This window comes from Zosterops lateralis (assembly GCF_965231275.1).
Source record: "Zosterops lateralis genome assembly, chromosome: 14".
NCBI classification, from domain to species: domain Eukaryota; kingdom Metazoa; phylum Chordata; class Aves; order Passeriformes; family Zosteropidae; genus Zosterops; species Zosterops lateralis.
The window spans coordinates 16,898,863-16,921,438 of record NC_139774.1 but is presented as its reverse complement, the minus strand read 5'-3'; the positions used below and the strand labels follow the sequence as shown (position 1 = coordinate 16,921,438).

The 22,576-nt window shown below is 58.4% G+C and overlaps 1 protein-coding gene across 1 annotated transcript; it reads right to left on the bottom strand.

The window, feature by feature from the left end:
- Positions 1–1,168: 1,168 nt before the first annotated feature.
- AFAP1L1 (actin filament associated protein 1 like 1) lies at positions 1,169–22,096 on the bottom strand. Its single transcript, XM_083871996.1, has 19 exons — positions 22,037–22,096; positions 10,322–10,450; positions 9,820–9,903; positions 9,231–9,331; positions 8,978–9,089; positions 8,554–8,652; positions 7,988–8,199; positions 7,332–7,511; positions 6,623–6,709; positions 6,302–6,395; positions 6,031–6,183; positions 5,494–5,705; positions 4,480–4,625; positions 4,110–4,188; positions 3,885–3,999; positions 3,600–3,764; positions 2,984–3,162; positions 2,567–2,695; positions 1,169–2,323 (listed from the first exon to the last, which is right to left on the bottom strand). Exons 1-19 carry the CDS (start codon positions 22,050–22,052, stop codon positions 2,300–2,302), a joined length of 2,316 nt encoding a protein of 771 aa, XP_083728122.1. The 5' UTR covers positions 22,053–22,096; the 3' UTR covers positions 1,169–2,299.
- Positions 22,097–22,576: the final 480 nt, after the last annotated feature.

Below are 22,576 nucleotides of genomic sequence, written 5' to 3'. Positions count from 1 at the left end.
CAGAGATCAGACTCGGGCACATAGAACCAGTTCTCTGGAGCTTGGCCCCGGACACAGCTCTGGTGTCTCAAGGATCAGATCTGGACACTCAGCACCGGTTCCCTGAGATCAGCCCTGGACAGAGCTCCGGTGTCCCAAGGATCAGGCCTGGAGCTTGGCCCTGGACACAGCTCCGGTGTCCCAAAGATCAGACCTGGGCACATAGAACCAGTTCTCTGGAGCTCTGTCCCAGACACAGGTCTGCTGTCCCAGGGATCAGATCTGGACACCCAGCACCTGTTCCCTGAGCTCAGCCCTGTATACACCTCCAGTGTTCTAAGGATCAGACCTGGAGCTCAGCTGCAGATGCTCTGTTGTTGCAGGGATCAGATCTGGACACCCAGCACCGGTTCCCTAAGCTCGGTCTGGACACAGCTCCGATGTCCCAAGGGTCAGACCTGGAGCTCGGCTACAGACACAGCTCCATGCCCTGGACTGGGTCCCGGCCCCAGCTGCTTTCAGACCTGCACACTGGGTATACAGAGCTCTGCTCCCCTTGGCTTGGACATGGGCACGCATGGCTCTGTCCCCCAGGGCTCAGACCTGGTCCCCACAGGGCTCAGCCCCTGGTCACCCCAAGACACGCAGCTCCTGCTGGTGGCTGGATGGGTTACAAGTGATAACAGGACAGATTTCACCTCTAGTTCAGGAAAGGGACTGCGAGTCCTCCTTACCCATGTGAATAAAACATTAACCAAAGACCAAAGCCTTGGCCACAACTGCGGGCTACCCAGCGTGAAGGATGAGGAGGAATGGCTTCAAACTGCCAGAGGGCAGGGTTAGATAGGATATTGGGAAGGAATTCTTCCCTGTGAGGATGCTGAGGCCCTGGCACAGGGTGCCCAGAGAAGCTGTGGCTGTCCCATCGCTGGAAGTGTCCAAGGCCAGGCTGGATGGAGCCTAGAGGAACCAGGGACAGTGGAAGCTGTCCCTGCCCCTTGGAACGAGATGAGCTTTAAGGTCCCTTCCAACCCAAACCAGTCTGGGATTTTCTGATGTGCTCTCAGGGGTCTGCTTGTCCCAGCAGCTGCTGCTACAGCGAACTGAACCCATCCCAGCCCCTTCCCCTGGGAGGAAGAATAGCATTCCTACCCTGTTCCCTCAGCCAGAGGACCAGGCAGGCCAGTGCCAGCGTTTTTATTAAAAGCTGCTTACCTAGGTACTAACACAGGGCTGTGCAAGAGCGAGCTCCAGAGGTTAATTGTGGCAGTCCATAGCATGAGAGGGTGATGGTGACTCCCTTGTTCCCAGCACAAAAGCTGGGGCCTTTCCTTTCCATTCCTGTCCCTTGTTTCTGCCTGTGCTGAATGACCTTACTCTGTTCCACTTTTCTGCTCCAATAGCCCTGCTGGCTTGTTTTTTTAAAAAAAAATTTTTAGACTTCCCTTCACTCCATTTTCATCACATGCCTTACCAATCTGTGTCTGAGTGCAGCAGCCAGAGTGTGAATGTGCTGTTGGCCAGGAGACAGCCCTATCCCCTTCCCTGCTCCCCCCAAAACCAGCATGGGACCAGGGCAGAAAGCTGGCCTGCCTCCATCCCCAGCCCTTTAGCAGCACTTCAAAGCTGTTTAGCAAAGGTAAAAGGTGTCCAGTGTTAATTTGCTTTCCAGTGCTGACACTTGAGCTTCCTTCATTCCAAGGGAAGGCAGCATGGCCTTGCCGTTACTGCCTGGAGAGCAAGAAGGAAATATTGGACAAAGGCACTCGGTTGAGGCACAGCAAGCTTGAGCCACGAGGAACCCTGAGATGAGACCCTGCAGAGCTGGGAGCAGTGAGCAGGGTGAACAGTCGGCATCTCCGAAGTGGCTGGTCCTGAGCAGCTCCTGAATCCCAATACTGAGAGGGCCAAAAAACCCAACGAGTCCGTGGTTGCTTTGGCAAGTGTCAGCCTGGACACATGCGGATCCCAAAAACTGGAGCACCTGCTGGGCAGTGCCAACTGCCAGCCCTGGGCTCTCCCCTCCTTCCATCTGCACCCAGAGTTTGTGTCGCAGTCCTGGCTCCAGGGCAGGCTCCCCCAGAGCTGGGTTTCCCAGTAGTTTGTGACCCTGATCCACAAGGAACTCCCTTTCCCCACCCGCCTCCCGAATCCCCTCCCGCCCCCTTCCCCTGGTTTATAGTGTTGGTGGTGCCGCAGTGGTGAGGGCTGGAGAATGTCTCTTCTCACTTCTCCCCAGCACCCTCCCAGTGTCTTGGAGAAAGGGGGCTGGCAGCTCCTCCGTGATCCCCAGTGTGTGTTCAGGGCTTGGCAGGCTCACTTAAGTCTGCTTCTTTTCCCATTCCTGCAGAGAAAGGAAAAAAGAAAAAAAAAAACACGGGATGAGGAGACATCACTGGAAAAGCAACACTTCAGGCTATCCCTCCCTCCCTCCCAGCATTTTCCAAACATTTTCACTGCTGTCCTGGGCATTGTGGGGTTGATGCTGTCCCTCTCCCACCCAGCCCTGCACTTCCATGATTTCATGGTTGAACAAGGGGCAAAGACTGAGATTTCTCATGGGAGGAGAAGGAGAGCTAAGCAGGACCTTGGCTTTCCGCAGCACACTCCCCGTGTTGGCAGGGATGATGGAGGGGCTCCTCTTCCTCAGCTCTGCTGCACAATTCACAGGCACCAAGTGCTCAGGGGGGGTTCCGTTCGGCTTGTTTGTTGTTTCCTGTGGAAAAGGAGGAGCAAGAAAAGCTCAGGAAACTCAGAAAGCATAAAAAAATACCCCCCCCAAAAAAACCAACAAACAAACAAACAAAAACAAAAACAAACAAACAAACAAACAAACCAGCATGAACTGTAATGAGACAAAAGATGAGTTGATGAAATTCAGCTCTATCCACAACGGGACAAAGCCACAGGGATGTCCCCTCTCCCCTGTGCTGCTCCCACAATACCCCAACCACTATTTCTTACAGAAGTTGGGAGCTATGAGTGAGGAAAAAGGACAACATACCCCATTCTCAGCCTTGCTGGTCACTGCCAACCCCAGGGCCGGCCCTCCTGCCAGCGACTGCTTCAGCTGCTCCTTCACTTCGGTCAGCTTGAGCTCCAGATCCACCCGGGACTGCTCCTTCTGCCGGCAGCGCTCCTCCAGCCCCGCCACCTGCTGCTCCAGCTCCTGCAGCCTCGGCCCTGCCCGCACACACACCCAGCTCAGCGCTGCCGGAATCCTCCCATCCTCTCCTGCACGGCGACACTAGATGGGGCTGCCAGCCCGGCAGAGCGCTGCAGCCAGCCTGGATCCTGGCCACGCTGTCCCTGTGGCCAGCCCGGTGTCCCTGTGCCAGCCAGTGTCCCTGTGCCAGCCCAGTGTCCCTGTGCCAGCCCAGTGTCCCTGTGGCCAGCCCAGTGTCCCTGTGGCCAGCCCGGTGTCCCTGTGGCCAGCCCGGTGTCCCTGTGGTCAGCCCGGTGTCCCTGCGGCCAGCCCGGTGTCCCTGTGCCAGCCAGTGTCCCTGTGCCAGCCAGTGTCCCTGTGCCAGCCCAGTGTCCCTGTGGCCAGCCCAGTGTCCCTGTGGCCAGCCCGGTGTCCCTGTGGCCAGCCCGGTGTCCCTGTGCCAGCCCCGACCTACCCGTGCTGCCCTTCATGGCTTCGCGCAGTTCCCTCTTCTCCTTCCGCAGCAACATCAGCTCGCTGCGGATCGATGCCTTCTCCTTCTCCAGCTTCTCCTTCTCCGTCAGGAATCTCCTGGCGTCCTCCTCGGCCCGGTTCTTGCCGTACCTGTACTGGTTGGCACCTGCAGGCGTGGGGAGAGCCCCTGAAGGGCTGCACCTGGTCCAGCCGAGCCCACCCACCACAATCCCCCCGGGGAACAGCCCCGTCTTGCCCTGGAGCCCTTTGTGGCCCGGGGACTCACTGGACGCGTGTCTCTTCACTTTGACTTGCGGGTCCACCCGCCGCGATTTCTCGCTGCAGGACGAGGCGTGGCGCTTCACCTGAGCTGCCCCCGGCCGCCCCGGCTCCTCCTCCGCTTGCTGGGAGGAGAGAGAGGGAGCTGAGACACCCGCAGGGGCATCCCAGCCCGGGCACCGCTCCCTGGGCCGCTGTGGGGGGAGATGATGAGCCACAAAGTTGTGCTCACCTGAACCTTCTCATAGGGCACATCATCGTACACCACCCGAGAGGAGTCTGCTCGGTGATCCTGGGAGGAGCTGGCCCACCTGCACAAGGAGAAGTGGGGGTCTTCCTTTCCAGAACACCCTCACCAGCCCCTCAGGCAGCCCTTCCAGCATCTCACAGCCCTGCCCTACCACACCCTTCATCAGCACTGATGAAACTTTTTCAGTTTCCCATCCTGCCCAAGGGAACCACCCCTGGGGCACTGACTGTCCCTGAGATCCCAGCCACAAACCCCAGCCCGGCCTGTGCCCGTTCCAGGGCACCCACAGGGCCAAGGATCCCCGTGCCCAGCCCAGCACCCAGCCCCTGGCACGGCAGGAGCTCAGCCTTACAGGTAGGAGTGTCTCACGGCCGTCACGATGTTGGCAATGGTCTCCACATCCACATAGTCGTAGTGCAAAGCCTCTGGGGCTGTCTGCGAGCCTGTTTCCACCAAGAGGAGACCCAGCCAGCGGCCCAGGTCTTCAGAGCAGCTTGCCTGGAGGACAAAGGAAGAGTTGGGGTGCATGCCCAGCTCCCAGCCCCTCTTCCTTGCTGCTTCCTGATCCCCCTCTATGCACAAAGTTCCCGTGTAGCTGCCCCAAAAAGTCTCCTGAGCTTTCCAGGGGAGGACCAGACAAGCCACTGCTTGCATGGCATGTTGATCATCCCAAGGATTGCTCCCTGTCCTAGCGTGACCTTATGATGCTTGTATTTCTTATCATCTGTTTTGTTTGTGCTGTATATTGAGTTCTGTGCTTTTATAGATTAGTTTTGAGAGTGAAGCAGGGAAAGAAGTGCTCAGTTTGTTTTGAGAAACAGCATTTGCTTTTTTGCATTCTTCCTCTGGTGTGTGTTCAGCTGAGACACAGACAGCAGCAGAACAGAAATCTTTTTTTTGCTTTTAGTTAGTTTACCTAGCTAAGGTAGAGAAGCTTCTTGGACTTTTTTTTTTTTTTTTTTTTTTAAAGACTGTTTAAACCTGCTTTAGACTGAGAAGACTTAGAAGAGCACCAGGGAGCTTGAACCTGCAACCCACCAGGGCCTAGACCTGTAGAGAGAACTAAAAAACTAAGAGAGAGTTGAGCTACACCTACGGCAAGAACTTTCTTAATTTGCTATCATACTCTAGAACAAAAAGTTTTATTGCTTTATATTATTAATTTTTTAAGCTTGTAGGCACTTTGTTTGTTAAATAAATAGCTTTTTCTACTTTTTTCCGAGAAAGTTCTTTTCCTAGACTGCCTGGGGTGGGAGGAGGGACTGTTTAGGTTTAGAGGGGACTCTATTTAGGAATTTCTTGTAAATCAGAACACTAAATCAGGACACTCCCCCCAGCCTCACCAGCCTGTCCCCACTGTGCTCACCTCCAGTGCCGTCACCTCCTGCCCGTGGCGCAGGATGCGGAAGGCGAAGGGGTGTTTGGGGCCGAGGCCGGGGACCACCTCGCAGCCCCGCAGCACGATGGCGTTGACGTGGGTGCGCAGGTCCGTGCGCTCCTTGTGGAAGTACAGCGTGTTCCCCTTGAGCCGACACCAGCGCTCCTTCCAGCACTGGTTCACCAGCACGCTGAGGTAGCCTGGGGGGAGGCAGAGGGAGGGGAAGGGCATCAGCTTTGGCTTCCTACTCATCCAGCCCTTCTGTGCCTCAGTTTCCCCTCCAGGCAGCCAGCTGAGCCCAGAGGAGCTGCCAGCTCCACACAGTTTCCCCCAAGCCTATTTTTGGGGACATGGGTGACCCCTCGCCCAGTCATCACCGGTCTGGGCAGCATTTCCCAGCCTGTGGCAGCCCCCCAGTGAGCTTGTCCTCACCCCTTACCCCTACAGCCATGCTGGGGGAAGGATGTCACTCCCCACTGATCCCACTCCACTCCCAGCCCCATCTTTGCCCCCAGCCACACAAACCGCAGCAGGGGATGTCCTCCTCTGTGGAAGAGGTCTGGGTGTCCTCAGGGGATGGTTTCTTCTTGGAGAAGCTGATAATCCTGGTGATTTTCTTTCCTGCTGCCCGGCTCATGGAGCCCTTCAGGTCAGCCAGGCCGCTCTTTTTGCCTTTTCCTGGAAGGACAGGGTAGCTGTGTGACCCTAGTGTGTGTCCTGGTGTCCCACCTGGCTGCAGAAGCTGTGGGTGCACAGCTGGGCCTGGCTGGGTGGGCAGTGGGGACAGGGACTGTACCGTGCTCGCCGTGCTCTCTGCGGGTGGCTGGGGACCCGGTGTCACCCATGGCCACGCTGTCTGAGTCCGAGGTGTGCTTCTCCTGGGACAGCCTCTGTGGGAGAGCAGAACCCCATCAGCACCATCCCCCTGCCACTGCCAGCCCTTCAACCCCCTGCACAGGGCTGGGAGATCCAGCTCCTGTTCCCCTTCCCAGCCCTGCAGAGCTGCTGTGAGAATGGGAGGGGTTTCTTGAGTAGCCCCAGGAATTTGGGGTCCTCCAGCCCCGTGTTCCCCAGGTTTGTCCACAGCAGCCCCACGCAGACCCTCAGAAACCATCACCTTGTCCAGCTCCATCTTGCACGGCATCACTGGGGATGTGGGGGCTTCCATTCCACCTGCTGCTGGGCTGCTGGCTTCCTTTATCACCTGCACAGAGAGCCCCAGCTGTCACTTCAAAATGACCCCAGGGCCAGGGCTCAGCCCTTTCACCACCAGAGCCAGGCTGAACCAGGGGAACAGGTCCTGCTCCCCACAGCTCAGGGCAGCAAACCCAGGTTGGGACTGCTCACACCTTGGCCCCTTCAAAACTTTAACCAGTTTTACAGATTTTGTCAGGGATTTTGGAAATCTCAGAAGGGAGAGACTGAGGTGCCAAGCCAGCTCCATCCTGCCAGCACAGGACACTCTTCACCCTCCTGTTTTAAAGCATGGTGTGTCCTGGGTGTGTAAAACAACTCTTTTCTCCCACATTTGGGGTGACAGCTGCCTTGGTGGTGTGCTCAGAGACTTCTTTCCCACCCGCCACCCCTTCCCCGCAGTCTTGGCTTCCCGGCCCTGAACAAAGGCAGGAAAAGGCCCTGGGGAAGAGGAAGGGGAGAGCAAACATCCCCCCAGCCGGGCTATCAGCACTGGAGCCGCCCAGGCCCTGGGAAGCGGCCGATAAGAGACAGGAGCAAAACCCCCTTCCCTTTCCAGCGTTCCCAGGGCAGCCCCCTCCCCATCTCGGGCAGGGGGAGTCTGTGGATGCCCCTGGGAGGAGCAGGGGTACCTTGAGCCACTCCTCAGCCTGCTCCTTGCTCTGCACCGCCAGCACCAGCGCCTCGGCCCCGGGCAGCGAGAACCGCAGCTCGTGCTTCTTGCGCCGCCCGTCCTTGGGGACATAAATGACGTTGCAGGTGGGCAGGGGCACCTCCATGTGTGGCTGCCGGTCCTTGGAGCTTTTGTAGCACTAAGGGAAGCAGAGGGAAATGCTCAGGGCTCAGCCAAACCTGCCTGCCTGGCTGCTGTGCTGGCACAGGGTCACTCGCTGGTGGCACAGATGGAGGTGGCTCAGGCCATGCAACAGCCTGAGGGTGCCCTCTAATTCCATGCTGTCCCAAAACCAGGGAAGCCCTCTGTTCCCTTGATCAATCCTTGGGATGATCAACATGCCATGCAAGCAGTGGCTTGTTTGGTCCTCCCCTGGAAAGCTCAGGAGACTTTTTGGGGCAGCCCCACAGGAATTTTGTGCAGGGCTTTGTGTTGGGAGGCAGCAAGGAAGAGGGGCTGGGAGCTGGGCATGCACCCCAACTCTTCCTCTGTCCTCCAGGCAAGGTATGCAAGCTGCTTGGGGGCAGCCTTGGGGCAGGGGCTTTGTTTGGATGGTGTTTTTTCCACCTTCCCAAGCCCCCGAGGGGGTTTCTGTGCCCCCCAGGCCAGGCTCACCAGCAGTTTGCCATCCCTGACGATGGTGAGCTGCTTGGCCCACTGCCCAAAGCGCTTCTTGCGCAGGAGGAAGGCGCAGATCCGGCAATCCTTCACCAGGTTCATGGAGGCCTCCTCCGAGGGCCACTGGTGTGTCAGCTGCTGGCCCTTGCCCTCCTCCTCCTCCTCGTCATAGGACTCGTAAGAGCTGCTCATGGCGTCAGAGTCATTGTCTGGAAGGAAGCAGGGGAGTCACCCTAAAAGCTGCCACACGCCCTGCCAGGGTTCCCCATGCCCAGCAGGCTCCAGACAGAGCTGGGCTGGGTGGATTCTGTGTCATCCTCTGGAAGCAGCAGCGTTTGGCACCAGCCATCTCCACTTCCCTCGGAATCCCAGCAGGATGCTCCTGGGCCGAGTGCCAGCCCCAGGTGTATCTATCCAGAGCCCTGGGCTGGTTTATTTCTTTACAAGACTCACACTTTGGAATCCTGCTTCTCAACCCCAGCAGCCTCCCATGCCCATTGCTCAGCCCCACCTCGGGCTGGACAAAACTCTCCCCTCCCTGTCGAGGATACTCAGATACCTACAGGAACTTTTTTGCTCCCCGTTTATCCTGGTGACAGGGTAGTTGCTGTCTGCATCCTCGTAATAGCCGTCCTCGATGGAGTTGGGAGGGCTGGAGCTGTCTGCAGGGGAAGCACAGGGAGCTGGTACACTCATTTTTCCTTCATGGATGCTCAGTGAGGCACAGCCAAGCACACCCTCCCAGGGCATCCCAGCACTGGTCCTCCCATAACTCTGATCTCTCCCATCACCTCAATCCCAGTCTGCCTGGAGCAAACAACAAGTGGGATGGAAGGGAGTGGCACAGGAGCAGCGACAATTCCCTCCCCAGGATGAGCAGCCCAGCCCACTGAGAGCTGCCTGGTTCTTCAGGCAGGTGAGGGATGCAGTGGGCACCTCCTGGGGCTCCCCCCACCCTCCTGCTGGCTTGGCTGGAGCAGGACTCACTGCGGGAGGTGATGTACTCGGGGGCCTTGCCGGGGCCCAGGGGCAGCGCCTCCTCGTAGTAATCCTCAGGAGGGGGAGTGGTGGGCAGGGGAGGAGCAGCATCCACAGGAACCTGGAGCAGAGACACCTCCAGCGTGAGCCAGGGGCTGCAGGAGCCCCAGCAGGGTCTCACAGGAAGGGTCCCACCCTGGCCACTGCCACCTCCCCATGCAGGGGCAGAGCAGACCTGGCTCAGGGACAGTCGGGCACTTACAGAAGGTTTGGCTGGCTGGTTCCTCTCCAGCTCCAAGCCAACGCTGTCACTGGTGTCCCCCTCCTCCTCCTGCATGTCCTGCAGGTCCCGCAGGTCACAGTCTGCACGGGGGAAACAGAGGGTGAAGGGAGCAGGAAAGCAGAGCTGGACACCCCAGCTGTGCCCTCTGGGGACCTCCCTCCATGGCCCTTCCCTGGGAAGGTGTTGGGAGATGGGAATCACTGGTAAACACAGCTGGAGCGTGGATTCCCTCATGGTCAGTCCCCAAACAGCTACAGGGAGCAGGAACAAGCACCCAGAGTGATGATGCCCACTCTGGACACAAGGATGTAGCTGTCACCCTTCTTCCAAAGGACCCCAGGACCAGCACACACCCAGCATGACGCCCAGGGCACCCCTCCAGCTCAGAAAAACTCCTCAAAGAGGGACTCAAATATACCAAACTCTTCAAAAAGGGACCAAAACATACCAAACTCCTCAAAGAGAGACCCAAGCGTACTAAACTCCTCAAAGAGGGACTCAAAGGTACCAAATTCCTCAAAGAGGGACCCAAACATACCAAACTCCTCAAAGAGGGACCCAAACATACCAAACTCCTCAAAGAGGGACTCCACGAAGCTGGTGCCATTGCCCAGGGACGCTGTGTTGACATACATGTAGTCCACATCCTTCCCTGGAATTGAGGGGGATGCTCTGAGCCTGGAGCAGGCACTGGCACCCCACAAACACCAGCCCAGGGATGCAGAGCAGGCACTGGGGATGGAGGAAACCCCCCAGGGATGCTGCAGCTCCCCCCAGGAGAGCAGGAACAGGGGAGGCTGTGAAGCCCCAGGTGCACAGCGCCGGCCTTCCCGCGGAAACCCCTGTGCTCAGCACAAACCCGGGGCAGGAAAAGCTCTGGGAAGCAGCATTTCCGCAGGGAACAGCCCTCTGGATCCATGGCAGCGCTGACGCCAGCCCTGCTCCCGGGGCAGGGTGGAGCTGGGAAGGGAAAACAGGGAGCAGAGTGCCCTGAGGGGGCTGAGCAGGTGCTGGGGACACCCACTGCCTTTGGGGACAGCCACTGGCCACCACGGGAGAGGGACACTGACCTGCAGGTGGCTGCAGCTTCTGCAGGATGGTGGAGACAGCCAGCTTCTTCTCCTGCGTGGTGGCACTCAGGTACTCGTGGTCCAGCAGCTTGAGCAGAACGCTGAGCTCTGGCAGGAGCTGGTCCAGCACTGAGGGGAGCAGGAAAAAAATCCCATCAGCCAGGGTTAAGACAAGGCAAAATGGGCTGGAAATACAGTAAAGCTGTGGGCAAGGCAGAAAGAAAGAGCTGCAGTTCCTCCCAGTGCAGGATCCCTCCTCCTGGCAGCCACCAAACATCCTCAGAGCACAGCTGGGGTGGCACACAGCTGGCTTTGGGTCTCCAGGGACAGCAGCAGAGGCCAAGGGTCACCCCAGAGGCAGCTCTGACTGCTGACTGATGGGGATGGCTCGAAGGAGGGGACAGTGTGTGCCCCAGAGCATGGGGACACCCTGGCTGGGTTGTGGCTGTCCCCACAGTGCTCCTTGCAGAGCAAAGCTGAGCAGCAGCAGGGGGCTGGCACAGGGTATTTTCCAGAGGGAGGGAAGGATTCTGAGCCACTGATGGGATCCTCCTTGCTCATGTAAGGAGAGCAGAGCCAAAAGCAGCACAACAAAACCAGCTGGTGTTTCCAAGGGTGAAGGGGAGCCCAGCAGGAGGGGGATGATGTGGAGCAGAGCCAGCCAAGACGAGCCCCTGGGCACAGAGACAACGTGCCAGCCCCAGTTGCCACTGTCCCAGGACACCAGGCTCTTCCTGCCTCCCTGCATTTTACCTCCACAGACCTTCTGCTTCCTCCTCCCTCCCCAGTGCCAGGCTCAACAGCAGCCTTGTCCCTTCTGGCCACAGCACTGGGCAGTGCCCACCTCCCATGGGCAGGACAAGCCAGGACAGGAATGGGCAGCTGGAGAAGCCTCAGCACTGCTCCAGAGGAACAGACCCTCAAGACCTTGGGGAAGGAGAAGGCAGCCACAGGGAATGGGATTCCTTGAGCTGGAATGACATCCCACAGCCATGCCCCAGGCACAGGGCAGGTCCTGCTGATGCTCTCAGCTCTCTGGCCCTCACCTCCCATGGTGGGGCCCTGCTCTGCCAGCCGTGTGTGGGGTGAGCACTCAGCCCCTGCACAGGCAGGGAGGGAGGGAAGAGAGGAAAACCCTCCCTGGGATATCACAGAGTGCTGCACAGGCTGGACAGGATCAGGCTCCTGCTCCAGGCAGGTGAGACATCCTCCCTGCAGGGCTTGGGGGCTACAAAGAAGCAGCTGGGACAAAAAGCAAGATTTCCCCAGTCCGGCCAGCACCTGCAAATATCTAGGGAGTCACCCACCCACCCTCCTGCTGCCCCAGCTCAGCCAGGAGCTCCCACAGAGGGGATGGGGACTGTGCAGGATCCCTGCACTGGCTTTCCACAGCTCACCAAACCTCAGGCTGTGGGGTCAGCAGCATCCCCCACACTGCCAGGACACCCCAAACCCCAGCTCATGGTGTCATCAGCATCATCCCCACTGCCAGGACACCCCAAACCCCAGCTCATGGTGTCACCAGCATTATCCCCACTCCCAGGACACCCCAAATCCCAGCCCATGTCATCACCAGCATCCTCCACACTCCCAGGACACCCCAAACCCCAGGCTGCAGCATCCCCACCCCGTGCCACGTGTAGGACACGTCCCATCACAGCCACCAGCTCCGTGTCAGGGCTCTGGGCCAGCCAAGGGCAGCCTGGTTTCTATTAATAGAGCCAAAGCAGTCAGGGAGAGGGGCCAGGGGACCCTGCTGGGCACCACAGCCCGGGGTGCCTGATAAGCCAGGGCTGCTGGCAGGGCCTGAGCTCAGCAGCAAAGCCCCGAGCCGGGCACACTCAGCACGGACACAGAGCTCTGAAGGCGCCTTTGTTTCCCCCCCAGCTGAGCTGTCCCCTCCGTCTCCCTTGTTAAACATCCTCCAAAATACACGGGGGGGAGGGAGGGGGCAGTCAAAGAGGCCTGTGATCCCAGGAGGGCTCGCTGAGCAGAGCCCGGGGGAGCGCAGGGAGGCAAGGAATTAATTTCCTTTGCTCGTTAGGCTCCCGGCCTGGAGGAGCTGGATGGGGAGGGGGCTGCAGGAAGTGAGGGGAGATGGCTCCAGGGGATGCTGTGATACCCAAGGTCACCTGGCAAAGCAAGGACCAGCTCAGACCCTTCTGCAGGAGCAGGTGGGAGTGAGCACAGAGCCACAAAGGGGACAGGGGACACATCTCCTGTGCTGGGGGTGGGCACTGGTGTCAGTCCCCTGGGGGCTCTGAGCCTCGGGACAGCAAAGGGCTCCTGGGGAGGGATGTCAGAGTGACCACAGGTGACACAGCTGAAAATGGACCCTGTTCCCCCTGCCCTGGGACACCTCCAGCCCTGGTGTAGCTCCCACTTGCTGCTTCCTGCATCCAAAATCTGTGGGATCACCCCACTGCATTCAGGCTTTGAACACAGACACCCCAGGACACAGAGTGGCACCAGAATCTCCCTCCTCTCCACGTCTGCAGCCTGCCTGAGGCAGGATGAGAGATGTCCATGAGGTCTCTGAGCCTGGGAAGGCCAGGACCTGTGGCAGCAGATGGATTCAGCATTAACTACCAGGCCTGGATGGGCTGGGGGGACCCAGGGCAGCTCTGCTGGGACAGGGTGACCAGGGGACAGCACCAGGACATGGGGCAGTGCTTCCCCTGCTGCCAAATCCTGCCCTGGCTGCAGCAGGACCAAGCATGGTGCTGCAAAGGAGCTGCACCCCTTCCAGCCCCTCTCTCCACCCTACACCAGGCCAGCTCTATTTTTAGACCCCACAAGTGCTCCCCTCCTCAGGGACCCTTTTCCCAGCACTGAGATAAGGTCTGGACACAGGCTGCAGCTGCAGAGCCTCCCTGCCCCTCCTGGGCTCTGCTCCAGCACGGCAGCAAAAACCAGGTCCTGCTCCAGTAACCTGCAGAGAGGAGGAAGAGGAGGAAGATGAAGAGGAAGATGAGGAGGAAGAGGAGGAGGAGGAAGAGTCTCTGGCCAAGCCAAAGCAGGAGTTTCCTGATGTAGAGACGCAGCTTTTGCAAGGGGAGAGATAAGACAACCTCATGGAGTTCTCACACCAAGAAAAGCCCATCCTGCAGTTTGAGAGAGCCCCGGGAAGGGGAGAGGCTGAATCACAGCTCTGAAATGCAGTGGGAGGTGCACAGGGACCCCGATCCCTTGGCCACAGCTCTCCTGCCTCCGGCCACGCTTCCTCCTGCGCCAGGTGATGGCTGGGCCCGAGGGGGGCCGGGGGAAATCGGATGCTGGGAGTTAACAGCCATTGTTTGTAGCTAAAATAAAACCCAGGCACAAATAAATCCTTCCTGTTGGCACGGGCAGGGCCCTGGGCCACTCTGCCTGCCGGGGCACAGGGCTCCTTACAGCTGCCACCAGCAGCAAACAAACACTGAGAGCTCCTGGGATGTCCCAAAGGTGTGGGGACAGCACCCAGTGACACCCCAGCCCTGGGGGAGCCCTGCAGGGAGGGACAAACAGGCCCAGAGGAATTCTCTGCAGCACACAAACTGCTCACCTGTCCCCCTGCAAGAGCCACACAGGGCTGGGATGTGTCCCCAGATGTGCATCACCACAGTGATGAGATGCTGGCAGCCCCTCCAGCCCCAACCCTGCTGCTCCTTGAGGAAACATCCTCCCTGCAGGGCAGGGGACTGACAAGAAAGCAAGATTTCTCTTGTCCAGCCTGCAAACATCTAGGGAGTCACCCACCCTGCTGCTGCCCCAGCTCCTGGGCACTTTGCTGAGCTCCCAGGGCTGTTCCTGTTCCCACTCCCTTTCCCAATGAGGTTTCTTCCCTCCGGAGGAGGAGGAAGTGCCTCGGTGGGGGTGGCCTGGCGCTCCCAGAATTGTTCCTTTGTGCAGGGGACAGGAGGACAGGGCTGCCTGCACCCTGCCCAAGGCCACTGCTCTGCCAAGGGGACAGCAGGAGCCAGCCAGGCTCTGCTCCCATCACTCAGCACCTGCTGCCTGTGGGGCAAACTGGGATGGACTGGTAGGGCTGGGAACAGCAGCCTGGCAAACACCTCCTCCTCCTCCTGCCAGCCTGTCCTGCTCCAGGCCGGAGGGCTTTTAGGGAAAAAGCCGACCATTAATGATCATACTTGAGCCCTGGCAACATCCTGGAAGAGTGGAAGATTTGCTGAGGGGCCACTCGGTGCACATGAATCATCTCCTCCCTGCAAAACAAGGGCCCCTTGAGTGAGTGGGGCGGATGGGGGGAGCCTCTGGCTCTGCATCCAACAATTCCAGCAGGAGCTGAGCACTCAGGGCTGGCTCCTGCCTGCCTGGGACCCTGCCACCCTCCCTGGGATAACTCACAGCATCCTGCTCCCACTTTGGGTGCTGCAGGGTGTTGAGGCAAGCTCAAATCTCAGTTCTCAGCATCTCCTCAGTGCCCCAGGCAGAGCAGCCATGCACAGCTCCTGGGGCCCTCATCATCGTGGCCCTGCAGTAACTAATACCCTGAACTGACAGCCTTGGAAAATCAGTTTGTGGAGATGAATGTGAAACCTGATTGCTTGAGGGGGCACAAGGCTCTGCCTCCCAGAGCAGCTTCTCCCCTTCCACCAGGAGCCTGCAGGGTTTGGAGGGTTCCTCATCCTGCTGCAGCCCCGGGAGAGGGGCAGATGAACCACCAGAATGGTTAAAAAGCACAAAGGGTGCCCTGGATGAGCCTCCTCCATTAGTGTCCCCAACTGCTCCAGCCACCCCAGTGCTGGCAGCAGCTCTGGGGATCCCTTTCCAGTGTCACCAGTGCATCCCAGCAGTGCTCAGGGGGCTCCAGTATGACACCAGCTCATCCCAGCAGTGCTCATGGAGCTCCAGTGTGGCTCCAGCTCATCCCATCAGTGCCCACAGGGCTCCAGCCCATCCCAGCAGTGCTCAGGGAGGATCCTGGGCCTGTCCCAGTGCCTTTGCCAGCAGACTCTCCTCTCCCCAGGATAAACAGCCCTGCACAAAGCTTTATCTCACGGCCTTGCTGCAGCCTCTCACCCAGCCCAGCAGAGTCCAGCCCTGAGCTGCTCCCTCATCCAGGCTCTTCCCAACCCCTGGCACTCTGCACTGAGGGGTTCTGAGTCCTCACCACCCCCCAAAAAGGGGGAAGAGCAAAGGGAGTCCCAGCTCTGCCCTGCACGAGGGAACTGGACACAGACAACCCTCCAAACATCCCCCTCTGAGCACACTCTTTCCTGGAGGAGACATCAGTTTCTCACATCCTCCTCCTGGCCCTAAACGAGGAAACAGGAGTCCTGAATAGAGGGAAGTGTAATTACAGGCTGATAGAGCGTGCAGAGGGCAAAGATTATCACCTGCATTGGTGTCCTGGCAGCTCACACACTGCAGGAACCATCACTCACTCCGGGGGGGAGCAGTGAAACTTCTTCCCTGTGTAATTACATTAAATGGGAGATGGAGAACGAGGGGATCCCAGCCAGGCTGGGGCCAGGAGGACAGCCTGAGGCAGGAAATGTAGCCCCTCACCCTGCACACTCCCCTTGGCACCCTAAACCTTGGGCAGGGAGTCCCCAGCACAGCCATGGGACATCAGAGGGGGACAGAGGCTCCCTGAGGTGACATCTCTGCTGGGAGAGCCCCTGGGACAGCCCCTGCAGGGCATATTCTTCCTCACAGCAGCTCCAGGTAATTATTAACAGGCTGATTAAATCACCTCCTTGTGTCCCAGGCTGCCCATGACCCCCCCAGTGCCCCGTGCTGCGGCAGGACCCCTTCCCCAGGGGCTGCTCCCCCCTTTCTCTGCCCCCAGGAGAAGTTTGTGGCTGTTTGCTTTAGCTCAAAGCAAACTTCATCCCCCCTTGACCTGGAGGCTGCAGCTTCCCCCAGCCCAGAGGAGCAGGGGCTGGTTCCTGGGTCGCCCCTCTCACAGCTGAGCACAGAGAGACACTGAGCAAATAAAATCACCCAGGTGAGAGATCTTGGACTGACCCAGAGAGGCCAAACTCTCCTCTAACCCAAGAAATGAGGAGTTTCCAGCCCCAGCTCAACACAATCAGCTCTGGAAGATCACAGGGAGCAGGTTTAGTACTCCCAGGATACATTTTAGGACTCGGTGCCAGGCCCAGGCTGCATTTCAGGACTCGGTGCCAGGCTCAGCAGGCTCATGGCAGGATGCTCCAGCCCGGGAGCAGGGCTGGAGAACACATTTAAATAATGAATGAAAAAGAGAGAGGTTTGAGATGCCCTTTAAAGGAATAGTCAGGCAGGGGCGAGACCTGCTGAGTAATGTATAAAAAACAAGCTTCAGGCAGAGGAGAGATGTTAGGATTACTCAGAACCCAGAATAAACTGTGTTCCCTCCAACCAAAATTTTGGTGTCGGCCTTTTCCAAACAAACTCCAGCAACAGGTTGGCCCTGGGCTCTTCTCCAGCAATGGGAGAGGCCCTGGGATGGTGCCCCAAACCTCTGTGCCCACCCTCTGTGGTGGGCAGAGCAGTGGGAACCTACCTGGGAAACACCTTCCTGCCTGTGGGCACCTGGGGCTGTCACCTCTCTGCAGCCCCTGGTCTCCTCAGCCTCCAGGAGAGTCAGGATTCCAGCTAATTGCAGGAATTCCAGCTAATTGCAGGAATTCTAGAGGGAAACCCCAATCCCCACCAGTCCATGGCACCACCCAGGGCTGGGTCCAACCCTCACATCCCCAAAATCTCCCTTGGTGGGGATGGAAATCTCTCTGCACCCCAAGAGACTCTTCTTCATGTCCCATCCATCCCCATTCCCCAAAGCCAAGTTCCAAAATGCCTTGGATGCAATTCCCAAGCTGCAGGAGTGAGACAGGGGGAGGCCACCAGAGCTGGGACATTTTCTTGGGAGGAAAAGTCACACAGGGAGGTTGTGACAGGATCCTGACAAGGAGAGGAGGATCCAAACCCTCCCCTAGCAGGGTGTGGGCAGGGATTTGCAGGAAGGAGGTGGTGGATCAGCTTTCCCAAATCCCACTGCACTTTCTCAAATGCCTTCAACAGAGCAGGATGTGGATCCTTTTTTACAGAGCTGGAGGGAGGGGAAACCACAGATCCCTGTGGGGGAGAAAAATATCCCAGTGGGGGAAAGAATATCCCAGTGGGGGAAAAAAAATATCCCAGTGGAGGAAGGAAATATCCCAGTGGGGGAAATATCCCTGTGGGGGAAATATCCCAATGGGGGAAAGAAGTATCCTTGTAGGGGAAAGAAATATTCCAGTGGGGGAGAGAAATATTCCAGAGGGGGAAATAAAATCCCAGTGGGGGAAAAAATTATCCTAGTGGGGGAGAGAAATATCCCAGTGGAGGAAAGAAATGTCCCAGTGGGGGAAAGAAATATTCCAGTGGGGGAAATATCCCAGTGGAGGAAAGAAATATCCCAGTGGAGAAAAGAAATATCCCAGAGGGGGAAAGAAATGTCTCAGTGAGGGAAATATCCCAGTGGGGGAAAGAAATATTCCAGTGGGGGGAAATATCCCAATAGGGGAAATACCCCAGTGGGGGAAATACCCCAGTGGAGCTGGGGCAGGGACATGTGCCCAGCCCCCAACCTTGGCATCCCTGCCTTGACTTTGACAATGCCCAGGAGTTCCAGAGCTGTGCTGGACACGAGTTCCCCAGCCTGGTGAGAGGCTTGGGACCCTCTCAGAGGCCACCTCAGCCCTGTCCCCATGTCCTCAGGCCGGGGGTGGGGGCTGTGTGCCCCGGAGGACCCTCGGCCAGCAGGATAAGCGTTATTTTCTCAGCCCTTCCCTTTCCTTCCCTTGCCAGGCTCCGCCGGGAGCATCAGGTGCAGCAGCAAGGCCACCACCATCCGACAGCATTTCCTACTGGTTTAACCCCTGCAGGGCAGGGCTGGAGGGCCAGGAAAACCAGGAAGGTGACCAAGTGTGACCCTCTGCTCTGGTCACTGCCAGTGGCTCCACCACTGCTGGGATTGCCTCACCTGCTTTTAACTCTGGGACACCAAAATCTGTTGCTGCTTCAGGTTTTTTTTTCCTTGTTCTGCCCTTCACGACCACGGTTTCCCAAAATTTTGGACCACATAAAACAAGCAGCTGCTCCTCCATCACAAACTTGGGGTGGGTTTAATGCTCAAACAAACCCCCTGGAGAAAGCCAAAGCCATTCTACAAAGTGCTGCTTACACATCTCCTGCTAATTGAGCACACCAGCATCTCCCCAAGCTGCCTCTTATCACTGCCAGGATCAAACGCACACGGAAACCACTTCAAAAAAAAAAAAAAAAAAAAAAAAAGGAAAAAAAAAAAAAAAAGAAAAAAGAAAAAAAAGAAAAAAAAGGTATTTTGAGCATGGAAACCCCTTGCAGCAAAGCTGTTTTTGTTCCAAACTGTTACGAAATCTCCGCGTTTTCCCTGGCCTGCCAAAGAGGCAGCTTTGATGCCACGGGGAGGCTTTATCAGGAGCAGGAAAAGAAGGAGCTGCAGCAGAGAGGTTGTTTTATCCTTCCCCCTGCTGCAGATTTGTCAGCCCAGAATCCACACGGGGAGGACTTTGAGCTCCCCAAATGCTGCTGCTCTCAGCACCTCGGGGCGATGACAGGAGGCTGCTGCCTGCCAGGGGTGCCCTCCCTGCTCTGTCACCTCCTGGGTGCCCTGGCTGAGGTGCCAGCCCTTTGTTTGTGCACTGAAAAGTTTCCAGCCCCCGTTGTCTCATTGCTGGCCTGTGACATTTTAATAGGGATTTTACAGGACAGAGAGTTGTGTCGTTAATTTTAAGGTTCCTCGTAAACAGGAGGAGATGTGCTCCTCAGGAGGGAGTTTGAGCTGTGCCAGACTAGATAATAGGGAAGGGTTAAGGGGTTGGGACACAAGTCTGGGATGCCAGAAACCACTTCAAGCCTCCCCTCTGCTCCACTGTTATCTCCTGTCCCCAGCAAGTGATTTGGCCACTGAGCAACAGGCAGAGCTTGGGCCCAGCCCAGTGTTCTCTGAAAAGGCTTCCCACTGCTCGGGATGAGAAAACTTCTTCAAAACCTTCAACAAAGTTTTTCTGGGCAGGGAGAGGAACCTCTTGCAGGCCTGTGGGGAGCTCAGGCACTGCTCCACAGCAAAAAGGCCACTTTGAGCCTCGCAGCTCAGCACGTTTGCACAGGAAAAGAGCATTTCCAGGTCAAGAGTGGGAAAGGGACAGGTTTTCCAGGCACTGCAGGCAGACAGGGCAGTCCCCAGGGGTCCTGGCTGAGGGACATTATCCCACAGTGTCCTTCCCCTCTCCAGCAGCCCCTCTGTGCCCCTCCAGAGCTTTCAGAGCAGCCTCCAGAGCTGTGCCCCTCTGTGCCCCTCCAGAGCTTCCAGGAGGTTCCACACAGATCCAGGATTTCCCTGCTGAGGCCAGCACTGCACAGTGCAGGATTTTGGAAAATCCAGTGGGACAAACAACCTCAGCATCCCCAAAAACACCCTCCCACCCTGTTTGAGCCACCCCAGGGGGGGCTCAGCCCTTTTTCCCCACCACCCCCGGGCTGGGACAGGCGGTGGCGGAGTTTCCAGCGGAAGGAATGGCTGCAATGCGGAGGAGAGCCCGGCACTTGCCCGGTGCTAACAGCTGCCCCGGGCAGAGCTCCTCGGCAGCCCGGAGCCTTTCCTTGCACCGGCAGGAATGATCCCGGCTGCCTCCCACCCGTCCTGCAGCCTCCCCATTCCTGTGGGCGAGCTGGAGCCAAGTTTATCCCCGGCGCATCTCCGCCGGCTTGGCTGGATTTAGACACCCTGATAAGTTTGGGGCAGGAGGGGAAATTTCTGGTGGCTCAAAAGGTCAGGGGAGAGACACTAATGAGGGAGGAGAAGCCGTGTGTGAGCAAAGAGTGGCCTCCCAAATCACACTTTGGGTTCTCCATCAGCACAGCCTGAAATGACTCTGCCAGCAGCACCATTCACCCCCAGTCAGGCACTGGTGTAGAGCTGGACCATGAGAAAAAAACTGGAAAAAACTGGCAGATGATAAAATGAGGATAAAATCAGGGCCTGAGCAGAGCTCCAGGTGAAGAAAGGAGCAGCCAGAGATTGGGAATGGGCACAGAGTTCCCACCTAACCCCCTTTCAGTGGGGAAAGGAACCTTCCCTCCAGGAGTCGCAGCCCCCAGAGGGATCCAGCAGCTCTGGCTGATGAGCAGGAGGGGCTGGGGGAGGTTTCCATCAGCCAAGAGCCACCCAGGTGCCAACAGCAATTCATCACAAGCACCCAGAACAAAGCAGGCAGGCGCTGCTGTCGCTGCCATGGCAGGCACCATGAGGGGGATAAAACAGATTTTCCCTGGCAGGGTCAACCTGTGGAGAGGCCAAGCCATGCCCAGACACGGCTCCCTCAGCTGGGCATCCCCTCCTTCCCTGCCGTGAGCTCCTGGGTTTGGATTTTGGGGTGGGCTGAGGTGCAAAGAGGGGATTTCCCCTCTCACACAGCAGGAGGATGGGGACACTTTGCTCCCCCCTGTCCCCAGCAGTGACATCCTATGGGACCCTCAAGGACAGCTCTGCCATCAAATATCACTTGCCAACACTCCCCTTCCTGCCACAGCTCCCTCCTTGAGAGTGGCAAAGCCACCCTGGCTGCACACAGGGGACGCCTGTCCCTGTCCCTGTCACCATCCCTGTCCCCTCCCGGGCTCCCCCAGCACTGACACCGTGCCCGTGTTTCCAGCAGTCCCAAACTCCCCCGAGCCTGTTTCCAGTGCGGAAACGCCACCCCATCCTTTTACATCGGCACGGGGAACTCTTGACCCGCGGGTGTCTGTGCTGCTGACCCGGGGCTGCACACACAGCACTCCTGAGCCTCCTGGGGAATTGAGCCTGCTCCAGCCCAGAGAGGCCCCTGGCCGCTCTCTTATCGTTTTTGGCCGGTGTTTCTGTAGGGTCAAGGGCCAGGACCCCCCGTGCTCCATCATGTCACCACCTGCTCCTCCTGTGCAGCCCCAGGCTGAGATCAGCAGCAGCAGCAGCAAGAAACAATCCCTCTGCAAACCTCCCTCTGCTCCCTCCAGGGGCCTGGCAGCCCCGGCAGAAAGTCAGGACCTTCTCTGCAGAGTTGGCCCAAAGCCCTGGCAGGTTTCTGCAGATCCCAGATCAAAGGGCAGGAGCTCGGTGAGCGCGGTGCCACAGGCTGCAGGGGGGAACCCCACAGGGTGGGGAGGCAGGGTGGGGATCCGGCCCTCGGTGCCTTTACCCGGCTCCCCAGACAGGGAAACGCTCTGAACCCCATCAGCTCCATCGGGGGAGCGTCACCTCCCTTCCCACGACCACAAATCCCCCATACAAGCGCTTGCACCCCACAAGCCTCCCTTGCAGCTCCTGGTGTTTTACACCCCACAGACCTCCCTTGCAGCTCCTGGTGTTTTACACCCCACAAGCCTCCCTTGCAGCTCCTGCTGTTTTACACCCCACAGACCTCCCTTGCAGCTCCTGCTGTTTTACACCCCACAAACCTCCCTTGCAGCTCCTGGCGTTTTACCCACCCCAGCAGCAAAGACAAACTGGTTCCAGTTCGTGCCCCGGGCGGCTCTGCCGGAACACTGGCGGTGAGCAGAGAGCAGGGTCCTGCAGGGAGCCGGTGGGATGAGCCACCCGCGATTCCCTGAGCCTGGTACGGGCATCCCCGGTGCCCTCCGGGGTGTGCTCGGGGAGGGGATGCGCGTCCTGCTCCTGTCCCTTTCCATCCATTCCCATCCCTTCCCGTCCCGTCCGTCTCTCACCGCTGAGCCGGTCCATGGTCCGGAGCCGCGGCCGCCCCGGGAGCTGCGGGAGGGCGAATGTCGCGGGCAGCGGCCGCCCGGCGGGGCCGGCTCTCGCTCGGGGGCGGCCAATCCCTTCACCAGCCCCTCCCTCCCTCCCTCGCTCCGCTCCCTCCCTCGATGGGTGCACGGCAGCGCCGAGCACCGGCACGGCACGGCACGGCATGGCAGCGGGGACAGCTCGCGGGGACAGCTGGGGGCCCCTGTCACCCTGCGTTCCCTGCACCCTGCACCCCCTGTCACCCTGCACCTTCTGCACCCTGTACCCCCTGCACCCTGCACCCCTGTCACCTTGCACCCCCTGTCAACCTGCACCCCCTGCATCCTCTGTCACCCTGTACCCCTGCACCCTTCATCCCCTGGACTCTGCACCCCTGTCACCTTGTATGTCACCCTGCACCCACTGTCACTCTGTACCCCCTGTCACCCTACCCCATATCACCCTGCACCTCCTGTCACCTTGCACCCCCTGCACCCACTGTCACTCTGTACCCCCTGTCA

Coding starts and splice junctions, on each gene's coding strand:
- AFAP1L1 (XM_083871996.1), bottom strand. Junction 6,396..6,622: donor GCAAGATGGAGCTGGACAAG/GTGATGGTTTCT, acceptor GCTCTCCCACAG/AGGCTGTCCCAGGAGAAGCA. Junction 4,000..4,109: donor TGCCCTATGAGAAGGTTCAG/GTGAGCACAACT, acceptor TCCTCCCAGCAA/GCGGAGGAGGAGCCGGGGCG.